This window comes from Acomys russatus, chromosome 30 (assembly GCF_903995435.1).
Source record: "Acomys russatus chromosome 30, mAcoRus1.1, whole genome shotgun sequence".
Taxonomy (NCBI): Eukaryota; Metazoa; Chordata; class Mammalia; order Rodentia; family Muridae; genus Acomys; species Acomys russatus.
In genome coordinates, this window is record NC_067166.1 from 39,330,590 (window position 1) to 39,343,188 (window position 12,599).

Consider the following 12,599-nt stretch of genomic DNA (forward strand, 5'->3'; position numbering starts at 1 on the left):
GTCCCATTAAGTTAGAAAGCCAGCTGGAGATGGCCCAGCAAAACACCTACGTGTTAAACAATATTAAAAGATTCCATGTCAGTATTTTACTGCTAGCGTGTCTGTGAGAGTCCCACTATGGAAGATGATAATAAGACTTTCTCAAGCTACATATGTTTATGTCGATAAATATCAAACTGAAACAACCTTAACAATTGCTAATTTTACTTACTTTAAAAATATGTATTAGGTCGCCGGGTGGTTGTGGCAGCGCACACCTTTAATCCCAGCACTTGGGAGGCAGAGGCAGGTGGATCTCTCTGAGTTTGAGGCCAACCTGGTCTACAAAGTGAGTCCAAGACAGTCAAGGCTACACAGAGAAACCCTGTCTTGAAAAAAAAAAAAGTACTAGGTCTTAAGATTACAAAGCTGGTTATACTAAGATTTTATTCTTCCAAACCTCTGAGAGTTTAATCGCAGAAGTATTTAAAAGAGAAGGCAAGAATTCCTGTTGTTTCTGTGGACACTATAGAATATAAAATAGGGTGTAGCACCTGTTGGTTATTTCTTATGAATCATGATATTTCAGGACTTGTTTCTGACGGAACTATTTGGGTGAATTTGATGTGTTAGAACTAGTTAGTGGGAATTAGACTCTGGATGTAGCTGAATTTATTTCTTTTGTTTAAAAAAAAAAGATTATCTGCAAAAGATAAAGCTTCAAAAGGGAGACCATGAAGCCCACTTCCATTCCCACTCAGCTCCCTCCAGAAAGCAACCACAGCCCCCTTGCTTATTTACTTCTGTGGACAAACTGTACATCTGCCACCAACGAATGAGCATATTCTTCACACACCAGTGAAGGCATACAAACAATTGATAATATGCTCTGTAGTGTCCTTCTTGCATATTGTGGTTTTGGCTTACTTATTTCCTGTTTCCAATTAACAATGAATGCCAGAATGTAAAATTGCTGAGCAAGAATCTATAAAAATCTATATGTAGATTTTTCCCAAGTCACTTCTAAAGAAGTTCTAGTAGTTGGCATTCCCACCAGAAATGTGTGCCCACACATCTCAGCCCAAGAGAGAGCAAATATTTTACCTTTATTAATTGTGAGTGCTGACGTTTTCATAGATCCAGGAGCCACTAGCACTCGAGTCAGGATGGCCTTCCCTGTCTATTATTAGCCACTTTCCCTATTGGTTGTTAGCCTTGTTTTTCTGTTACATGCTTTAGACATTAGCCTTGTGAAAAATAACATTTAAAAAAAATTTTTTTTAATTTTAAAGTCTGGGGAGATTGTTTGGTGATAAGAGCATTGCTACTCAACCAGAGAACTCAGAGTCAGTTACTGGCCCCCACATAGTGGCTCAGGATTTGTCTGTAACTCCAGTTCAGGGGAACCAATGCCCTTTTCTGGTCTCTGAAGGCACCAAGCAAATATGAAGTGCACAGACATAAATGCAAGCAAAACACCCATGCACATAAAACTTAAAAAAATAACAAACAAGCAAACATGTCTTCTAAAATTCTAGAAGTAATTTTTCCTAGTTTGCCTTTTGATAATGGCCTGGGATTTTTTTGCATGTAGAAATTTTTATCTTTTGCAACATATTTATAAATCTTTGTACCAAATAAATGTCATTATCTTTAAAATTAAAATATTCTTTAAACTGTTTATGAATCTTTGTTTTGTGGCATTTAGGATTTGTGTTGGGGGATGGTCTGATGTATTTTTATGTTAATTACTGCTTTCTGTCTGTGACCCACTTTTTGCTTAATAAAAAGCCATCCCACCTGGGCAGGGCAAAGGAGATAGGTGGGGCTAAAAGACAGAGGAATTCTGGGAAGAAGAAGGACTGTCAAGAGGAGAGAGACCTGAAGTGAAGAGAGGAAGGCCGCCATGGGTTAGCTGGAGGAGAAGCACATGGCCAGCGGCATGGATGGAGAATCCGGCCCAGATGAAGAACATGAGCAAGTATATGGGAGGCTATTTTAAATATAACAAGTGTCTGTGTCTTGATTGATTGCTAGCTGGGCCTACAGATAATGCATGTAATTTTTAAAACAATAATTGGCGCCCAATGTGGGGCAGGTATCCACACTCTTAAAAATCATAGTCTGAAAGGAGAAAATAGCTCCCAGAGAGCATCCATAAGCCAGAGCAAAGATGGCTACATACACATGGGCAGTTGGAGAGGCGGGCCTAAGAGACTGACAATCTTCTAAACTAGCCTGAGGAATGGAGTTAACTGCCTAAAATAATAATAAAATAAAAGTTACTATGGTCCCCCTCCAAAGCGCCATGACAGAGGGCTCCTGGATCTTTTTTGGCTTTGTTTTAGTGTTTATAAATTTGTTTACAATGTGGTCAGTCATAGTCACACTTCTCCTTGCCCTCTCTAAGAAAGTTCAGGGAGAAAGGCAGAGAGCAGAAAAATGTGAAACTAAGTTACTAACAACTAGAAAGAGAGAAGAAACTGAACTCTTCTCCATAAAGTAGGTAACAGCTGAAATTCTAAGCTCCTTAGCTGCAAGGTGTTTGTCTGGGCTTTCTGGAAAAGGTCTACCAAAAAGCAATAGCAATAACTAAATTCCAAGGAATGGTGGACAGGATTTCACTAACTAAAGCCTAAATTGACACAAATGACCCAAGGTTTAGACTTTTCTGGTTTCCTTATTTGGTTTTTTTACTGAGATTTCTAAAGGTTTTGACTAAAATAAAATGAAATAGTTAAAAAGAACAGTGGTGTCACCAGCCCTTAATCTCAACACAATACAGACAAAAGCCAAGAAGGACTCCTGAGTTCCAACCTGGCCTCCACAGGCTTGGTCCCCTACTGATAAGATAAGTTGTTTACAAGAGACTGCTTAGGATCTAAAGTGACATTTTTTTTGGTATGTTCTTTTTTCTTAACAATGGATTGTATATATTTACTAACCTAAAGGATAGATACACATCAATCTGAAGTTTATGGTTTTTTTTAAAGTAATAAAAATGCTTTAAATATGTTTTGTTGGTCAAGGTAAAGACATAGGTTGAAAGGGGAAACAGGTACATGATACCTGAGCCTAAAAAATATATTTTGTTGGTCAAGATAAGGACCAAGGAAAGATTAAAAAGAGAAACAAACATACAAGCTGCCTATGTAGGTACAAGATACCTACTATATACATAAACCCTAAGATAAAATGAGAATCTATCTGATATTTATTTAAAACTTAATGCTTTTTTTTTCTGCTCAGGGCAACTGACTTGTTTCTAAAATGAGAAGCATTTTCTCAGGAAACAGGCTGCAGCCTAGCTTATACATCAAGCACCACAGAGCCTTAACAAAGGACATTTAAAACTATACAATCAAAAAAATAATAATTATAAAATAAAAAAATAAATAAAACTATACAATCTTGTTTTATTCCAATATGATAATTGTATGTTCATTCTTAATGGTGATATTATATTTCATCTTTTTTAAAAGGTCAAAATTAAACAGACCTAGATAAAAGAGAGACTAACTTAAATGAGTCTATGCCTATATGAATTCAAACTGCAGAACAAGCAGTTAACTTACAGTGCTAATTTCACTACATGGAAATAGCTCTGAGACTGGCTGAGACATGTGCATCCTGCATACCTAATACTTTCATAGTTTTAAGACTATATAATGCTTGTAAAGCATTATATGTTTTCAAAATGAAAGAACCAGACATTAATACTGGATCAGACCTGACAGGATTCATTCCTCCAAAATGCTGAGACACTGACATCCTGCATCCTTCATGTTCCAGCCCCAAGTGCTTTGGTTGCTGTTCCTCATCAGAAAAGGACAGCTTCAAAGAAGGCTCCTGATCCAAATTGGTCCAGCATTTCAGACTGTCCCACTCAGGACTAATATTAAGCCTGTAATTTCTCAACATTTAAAGACTGGACCACAAATACTGTTCTCAGCTTGTTTAGCCATTTTTTTATTTGGGCCCCCTACAGGTATTCTCTGCCCCAAATCGGCTTGAAGAAACATTAAGAGAAAAATGCACTATTTCCCTTAAGGGGGGTTGGGTAGGTTTTTGGTTGTTTTCTGGAGCTATAGATATATATTGTCATTAAAAGGTATAGAGATAGAGGTTGTAAAGAAAGAAAGGGAAATGTAGGGATAATAGGACAAAAAGTAGATTGTTGAATCTACTCCTCAACTTGAGGCCTTAATTGTTACTCACAAATAGGGTTAATTTTGATTCATTGATACAGAATTTTGTATATTGATACAAAGTAGGTTTAATTTTGATACATTGAAATGAAATTCAAATCTGGTATTGCAATAAAAGTCAATTGTTGATTAATTCATAGTCATGTCAAGTATAAGAATATACTGCTGTGTTTAACAGATATGATTTTATAGATAGATAGGGTAAAATAGTTAGATAAGGTCTTCGAAAACCTCAGAGACCTACAAAATATGGCATTTAAAAAATATTTTTATTGCTTTAAGGATTCTTTGACAATACGAAAAGTCAATTCTTGGCAGTACCCAGCCTAGCACAAAGAAGGTGATGAGCATTGAAGAACCTCCTTGTGGAGAGATGGCTTGAGTGTGGCAAAACAGCCACTGGACAAAAATGTCCTCATTTCTCCCAAAGAGAGTTCTGCCTATAATGGGCAAGCTTGGATACATGCAGAGTAGACGGCCTGACTCTGCCAAGACAGGGTAAGCAAGTCCTCAATAGTTCCGGCCTCACAAATATGTCTGTCAGATATACTGGGCCAGAAGGCTGAAGATCATGCTCCAATGTTAGAGTTTTGGGTGTCTGTTCAGGCAGTAAACTGTCATTTTTCCGTTTTGGAAGCTGCTAACCTGCACTTCCCTTTTACTCAGTTAGTTAAATTTATTCCTTCTCAAGTCTCTGGGGTTGGAGACCAGATAGTTAATTTTAAAATTAAGCTTAGATGTCTAAGAATTAAAAAGATACTTTTAAGTCTAGATAGATACTTTTAGGTTGATGGATTTGAGCTTTAATAGATGTGGATTTAGGTTCAAAACTTTAGATTTAGCAAGATAGAATAGATAATATTTTCTGCAAGGTTGCCAAATAAATTTTGATTAAAAATTATGTATGTAAGTCTTACCTATTGGCTTTTATAATTTTTCATAATTGTACTTACTGTATTTAAAAATGGCCTTTTTTATTTAGACAGAAAAGCGGAGATGTTGGGGGATGGTCTGATGTATTTTGATGCTAATTACTGCTTACTGTCTCTGTGATTTACCTTTTGCTTAATAAAAAGCCATCCCACTTGGGCAAGGCAAAGGAGATAGGTGGGGCTAAGAGAGAGAGGAATTCTGGGAAGAAGGACTGTCAAGTGGAGAGAGACCTGAAGTGAAGAGAGGAAGGCCACCATGGGTTAGCTGGAGGAGAAGCACATGGCCAGGGGCGTGGATGGAGAATCCGGCCCAGATGAAGAACATGAGCAAATATATGGGGTTATGGATGGGAGCTAGCTTGATAGAAGTTATTAGAAGCAGATGGCATGGGATTGAGGTGGGGATCCCATGCCTGACCCACTGTGGGAGGCAGTTTAGAGGATTGATATGTGCCCTGCCCCAGGTTAACTAAGGCTATCTTAAAATATAACAAGTGTCTGTGTCTTGATTGATTGCTAGCCGGGCCTACAGATAATACAGGTAATACAGATAAGTTTTTAAAACAATAGGTTTGTGTCCTATTTAGAATGCTCTTCTCTCTGATGTCATAAGTACTTTTATTTTTAACCCTTAGATCACTGATCCATGAAGAATATATTAAAGATCTAACTTCAGTTTTTAGCATTGCTATTTTCTTCAGTTTTGTTTAATTGCTAAACTGTTGACCTTTTATTGACTTAACTGCATCTTATGTTGAATGCATTATCTTTTCCTCCACTGATTTGATTGTGCCAAGATCCCTTCCTGGAGTATGGCCTTTCCGAACTCCCTGCTTCTCACACACTGCCCTGTTACTCTGGGGCCCAGTGCCTCATGGACTCCTCTCTTTTTTTTTTTTTTATTTTTTTTTTGGTTTTTCAAGACAGGGTTTCTCTGTGTAGCCTTGGCCGTCCTGCACTCGCTTTGTAGACCAGGCTGGCCTCGAACTCACAGCAATCCGCCTGCCTCTGCCTCCCAAGTGCTGGGATTAAAGGCGTGCACCACCACGCCCGGCTTCTTTTTTATTTGTTTGTTTTTCGAGACAAGGTTTCTCTGTGTAGCCTTTGCCCTCCTGGACTCACTTTGTAGACCAGGCTGGCCTCGAACTCACAGCAATCTGCCTGCCTCTGCCTCTCAAGTGCTGGGATTAAAGGTGTGCGCCACCATGCCTGGCTTGGACTCCTCTCTTTTGTCCCAGCTACTCTCGCATAACATTTCCATACAAATGTGGACTATTTGTTAATTATCACAATGGAGAATTCTTTCTTTTCTTTTCCTTTTTTGTTTGTTTGTTTGTTTTTGTTTTGTTCTGTTTTGTTTTGGTTTTTTTGTTTTATTTTTTTTGAGACAGGGTTTCCCTGTGTGGCTGTGGCTGTCCTGGAACCTAGCTCTTTAGACCAGAATGGTCTTGAACTCAGAGATCTGCCTTCTGAATGCTGGGATTTAAAATCCTGTTAAATTAAGTCATTAATTTTGTAACATAATTTAGAGAGAATTAAGTCATTCTGTTTACACGTTGGCATAGAGGCCAGGCTGGACTACATAAAAACCCTGTCTGAAAAAGGAAAAATACCACCCATGCACCAGAAAACCTCAGTGCTGCCTCACTGCTGTGTTTGTGAAGCCCTATCAGTGGCCTCAGTGTGAGCCAGAAGTGACTGTATTCCTAGTTGTTACATTGTTTATTATTTTGTTGTGGGGTATCTACCAGAGAAGACTGGTCGGACATGGGTTTAAGCCAATAGCAGGCTGGTGGCTACGCTGGGTGTTTGGGTTCCCAATGTACCCCTGAGCCTCTCTCTCAGAGTGACCTTTCAAGCACAAAAACCATGTTCTGGGTTGACATTCTTTAGTTAACAAGAACAGTTAGCCAGAAGCCAAAAAGCCAGGTTAGTCCATTTAAAGACTTCCCCAGAACCGCAGACTTCAATGGGTTAGCCTTTGCTTTAGTGTTAGTAGGTGGTCCTGTCTGCGAACTGAGTTTTACAGCATGGATGGCACTTTCATTATGGAGTCAGTCATGCTAATGTCTCTGGACCTACTAACTCGGAGGCCCTGTTACAAATTCTACTTCAGTTGACCTTCATTTATCTCATTCTTATTTTTGTCCGTGCACACTATCTATTTGTTATGTATTGAACCCCTTTACTGTCTACAGTAGCTTTTTCTTTTTTAATTTAAATTTTATTGTTATTCAATTATTATTTCTTGCCTATGTGTATAGTATTTGTGGACATGTGTGTGGGGGCCAGAGAACAATATTAATAGTGGTTTCTGTCCCCTGCTTTCACATAGGGTCTAGGGACAGAGCTCACTTATCAGGCTTTTACAGTAAACATGGATAGATGGACAGAAGGACAGGTGGGTGGATGGATGGATGAGTGGATGGATGGGGTGTGGGGGTGGATGGATGGGTGGGTGGGTGGGTGGATGGATGGATGGGTGGGTAGATGGATGGGTGAGTGGGTGGATGGATGGGTGGATAGGTGGATAGATGGATAGATAGATAGATAGATAGATAGATAGATAGATAGATAGATGGCATAGGGATTCTGTTCTCTACTTTCACCATAAAGATCCCAAAAAATGAAACTCAGGGCATTGGGCTTGGTGGACAGCACCTTTACCCACTGAGCCATCTTACTATGCTGGCACTATTGAATAATTGAAATAATTCAAAATGGAATCAAAGCATGAAAAGAAAAAGAAACATAACTTTTGAATTAATACAATTCTTAATGTCCGAAAGAAAGAAATTTACGGTAATTCAAAGCTGAACTCAGAATAGCATTGGCTCCCTCTCTTCTCTCTCTCTCTCTCTCTCTCTCTCTCTCTCTCTCTCTCTCTCTCTCTCTCTCTCTCTCTGACAGGATCTCACTGTGTATCTCTGGCCTGGAACTTGCTATTGACTCAAATTATTTTGTTAGTTTGTTTTTGTTTTTCCAAGACAGGATTTCTTTGTGTAACAGGCTGTCCTGAACAGGCTGGCTTTGAACTCAGAGATCCACCTGCACCTGCTTCCCAAGTGCTGGAATGAAAGGCGTGCACCACCACACCCAGTCACAAATTCCCCATCTCCTTCCACCACCTCGAGCCTCTGACAGGTTGGGGTCAGGCAGTACCTGTCGGGAGGCAGTTTTGCTTCACTTTTCTTTTCACATGATAAATTCTGTTGCTTCCAGATAAACAGCATCTGACTTGAGATATCCTCACAGGGAGCAAGAGTCACAGCAGAATCCTGCGTCCTCACGATGGCCTTTATGGTCACAAGAAAGATGCCGTGAAGGAGCATAGCACTATGCTCTGGTCATCTGGCATGTAAAGGTGACCCAGCAGGGTTACCTTGGAAGGGAAGGACAGCTCCAGCTGTTCATCGCTATCGGGTTTCCAGTCTCCTTTTAGCAAGTGTTCATAAGTTGTGACAACAGCACCACCCGCACCCTGGACCTATCCAAAAGCTAGCCACTTGTGTGTATAGCTATTAGCATGTGGGAATACACCTACTTTTCCAAGTTCTTACCACTTCTTTGATTCTGTAGCCAGGAGTCAAAAGGGGACAAATGACGCTATATACATCCTAATACCCTGGTTGCTACTTCAGTACCATTATCAATGCCAGGTAGTAGGTGATGTCAAAAAAGAGGAAAATGGATGTGGGGGAGCCAGGGTCAGCTCATTCCATGGGTATTCTGTGACCACAACTGATTCTGGCAGCCCAAGCAGCTGTGGCTGTCATGTTCCCTGGAAATGAACTGTATTTTAAAGTCACCATCTTATCAAGTCTTTCTGAAGTTCAGGGGGAATGAAGTTTCCGTGGTAGAATTGTTTTGTAATTTATGAGAACATTCTGACAAATTGTAAAATTACTTTGAGAAATAATTGAACTGACATTTGGTAGAGGAGCCATTGGCTGTCGGGCACTGCTCAGAAGGAAAAGACTGGACCATGTGGTACCCAGAAAAAAAAAAATGCCTTGGACAAACTCGCTGAAGAAGGAGTGTTTTATCAGGATTGAAATTCTGCATTGCTGGCACTCTACCTTTTCCTCCAACGTCCCAGAAAAGAAAGACGTCCTCATCCACATGCCCTCAGATCTTACTGGGGCTCCTCTAGACGATGATGCTGGCACCAATATTGAAAGGCATCTTATGTGGTACAGGAATAGTCAAGCCCAGAACTTTGCTCAAAACTACCTGACATGCATTATATAGTCACTAATTCATCCATTGGACACATGTTTACTGATATCTGCCATGTAGCAGGACCAGCATCAGGCACGTGTGTAACGAAAATGACAAATGTCCCTGGTCAAAATGATGGACCTTAGAAACAGATTCCTAGAGCAACGAGCATGAAGATAAACAGCCACCAAGGCTTCCTGACTCACGCATCTGCACGTAGCAAACCTGCCTGGGAAGCAGTAGACACCCACACTCCCTGGCCCAAGACCAGGAAGTACAAGCAATTCTACTTTCACTATGATGAATGTGATGGGTGCACAAAAGACAAATTGATGCTTCCAACGGGAAAACTGAAATATGTTTGTGAAGTCGGGCTAAAAGCAGCAGCATTAAATCCAAACCATTTCCTGTGAGTTGCATTTCTTTTTTAAAAATTGGCCGCCGCATCATTTTTCTTAGTCACCTTTTCTCTGGGCTTATTGGAGGCGTAGCCACTCCTAGCAACCTCCCATCTGCTGGAAAACCGGAATCAGGGGAGATAGGAGCCTGCCTTCATGACACATCCCTCACTGGGTGGAAATACCAGGGGGACTCAATACATGAACCACCATTTGTATAAAATCCTGTTAGTGCCCTCTTCAGACTAACAAGATGAGTTTTACATCACTGAAGAGAAGAGAGCAGCTGCCATTCCCTGCTTCTAGTAACGAGAGTATTGAAAAGCATCTGCAAACCTCAGCTGTTCCGAATTGCCAGGCAACAGTAAGGCCCTTGGTTCTCTCTGCAGGCAGAGGAAGGAATAGCCCGCCCTATCAGAGATTTATCTATCAGTTCTGCTCAAAAACCTGTTAGAGGTTAGGTGTAGTTCCGTGGTAAACTGCTTGCCTAGCTCACATTCTGGGCTGGTACCCAGCAGGATAAGAAGTGGGAGAAATGGGGGGCCCTGTTGGGTTTCTTGTGTCCTTGTGTTTCTCAAGCTAGTACAGACATATGGCATTACAAAAATTTTGTTTTAATCAAAGGTAGTGTTCGTAATTTTTTTCCTGTTGACAATCACAGAATTAATTGCTGGGGGAAGGGGTACAAACTCAGGCAGGAGATTCCTATCACACATATTGCTTCTGGATTAACATTAATCAGCCTCTGTAGTGGTCACATACACAATTTTCTGTATGGCTATACGCCACAGGGCACGGTTTCCAGAGCCCAGAGGTCCACCGACCCCTCTTGTGGCGTCCCTAAGGATTAGAAAAGGCTCTGCTAGGATTAGGGGAGGGGGCGAAATGCAGAGAAGGTGGAGAATAGGGATCATGTGTGTTCCTCGAATGTACAACCCACATTTGAGTGACAAATGACGAGAACAACCTACAAAAACAAATAAGCACAAATCCACCCGAATCCATCTCGCCCTGGATGTGGGTGCTTTTTCAACTAACTTTGGGAAGTCGCAGACACCCTACGGTGCGGCCCGCACCACCTCGCCTCCAGTTTGGCATTTTAAGCAAGTACAGCTCTCAACCGCACCTCTCCTTCTTTCAGATTAAGGATGGAGGAGGATTCCTTCAGCCCCTCAGCTCTGCTTCCGGCGGCCAACCTCTCCGTGCCCACTTTGCCGAGCTGGAGTCTCAACCTGACTTCGGGACAGGGAGACTCTGTCCCGGGACCGCAGCCACCGCCACGCGGGCCACCCAGCCACCGGATCCACCTGCTCTTCATAGGGATCATCCTGGTGACCGCGGTGGCGGGCAACACCACGGTGCTATGCCGCCTATGCGGCGGCAGCAGCCGGCCCTGGCCGGGTCCCAAGCGTCGCAAGATGGACTTCCTGCTGATGCAGCTAGCAGCAGCCGACCTGTATGCAAGCGGGGGCACTGCGCTGTCGCAGCTGGCTTGGGAGCTGTTGGGCGACCCACGTCCAGCTCTGGGCGACTTGGCTTGCGGCTTTTCGCAGCTGCTGCAGGCATCCGGGCGGGGCGCCTCAGCCCACCTGGTGGCGCTCATCACCCTCGAGCGCCAGCTCGCGGTGCGCGGTCCTCAGGGTCCGCAGCTGTCCGCGCGTGCCCTGGCTGTCCTGGGCTGGCTGCTGGCTCTGCTGCTGGCGCTGCCGCCTACCTTCGTGGTGCGTTGGGACGCTCCTCTGTCTCCAGCTGCCAGCGCCTGGCCGGGAGAGCATGGTTGCGGGAGCATCTTTCCGCCCCTGCCGCGCTGGCACCTGCAGGTCTACGCGCTCTACGAGGCTATCATGGGTTTCGCAGCACCAGTCGCTATCATGGGCATCTCTTGCGGCCACCTGTTGTGTGTCTGGTGGAAGCGCGGGTCTCAGGCTCGGGTAGCCAGAGCGCCCTGGTCGGCCAGTCCAACCCGAGGCCCCTTGCCCAGTGCGCTGCCCCGGGCCAAGGTGCAGAGCCTGAAAATGAGCCTGGCGTTGGCTCTTCTCTTCGTGGGCTGCGAGCTGCCCTACTTCACCGCCCGCTTGGCGGCCGCCTGGTCGTCGGGGCCCCCGAGTGGCTGGGAGGGAGAGGGCCTGGTGGTAGCGATGAGTGTCGTTGAAGTGGCCAACAGCGCCCTCAACCCTTACGTCTACCTCTTCTTCCAGGCGGGGGACTGCCGGCTCTGGCGGCGGCTACGGAGGCGCCTGGGAGTTGTGTGCTGCGTGCGGGAGGGAGAAGCTGAGATCCACGAGGGGTCTGGGGAGCACCAGGCACTCCACCGCCACCGCTGGCCCCACCCCCATTATCACCATGCCCGGCGGGAGGACCGGGACCAGGGTTGCCAACGCCCACCCCCACCACGTCCCAGACCTCTTCCCTGTTCCTGCGAAAGTGCCTTCTAGCAGTTGCTGCACAGTCAGGTCGTTTGTCACTGTGGCACAGTCTCCAGGCAACACAGGCAGAAGAGGTCTGCCTAAATCTCAAAGAGTCGATCTGTCTCCAGGAACCACTGAAGCTACCGCTTCCATCATACTGTCCTGTTTTTCCTTCTAATAATGGCATGTCTTTCGCCTCCAGTTTGTTTTCTGCCCCACCCCCGCCCCCCAGTTCCTCTCATGTTGCCCATTTGGAGGAGACAAAACTCTTGGAAAGCTGTAAAAGAAACATCCAAGACACAGTTATTATTTTTGCACTTCTCTTTTATACTCCCAATGTGTTCTAAAGGAGACCATTTATTTTAACTAAATTGCAAAAAGTTTTTCATTCGTTGTTGCGTTGTGTGTGTGTGTTTTTTTTTTTTTTAATTCATTTTGAATTGTGCTTAAGTC

General features: G+C 43.4%; 1 protein-coding gene across 1 annotated transcript; it reads left to right on the top strand.

Annotated features, from left to right (window-relative positions):
* The first annotated feature begins 10,811 nt into the window (after positions 1–10,811).
* Gpr150 (G protein-coupled receptor 150) lies at positions 10,812–12,358 on the top strand. Its single transcript, XM_051172389.1, has one exon. It carries the CDS (start codon positions 10,887–10,889, stop codon positions 12,171–12,173), a length of 1,287 nt encoding a protein of 428 aa, XP_051028346.1. The 5' UTR covers positions 10,812–10,886; the 3' UTR covers positions 12,174–12,358.
* Positions 12,359–12,599: the final 241 nt, after the last annotated feature.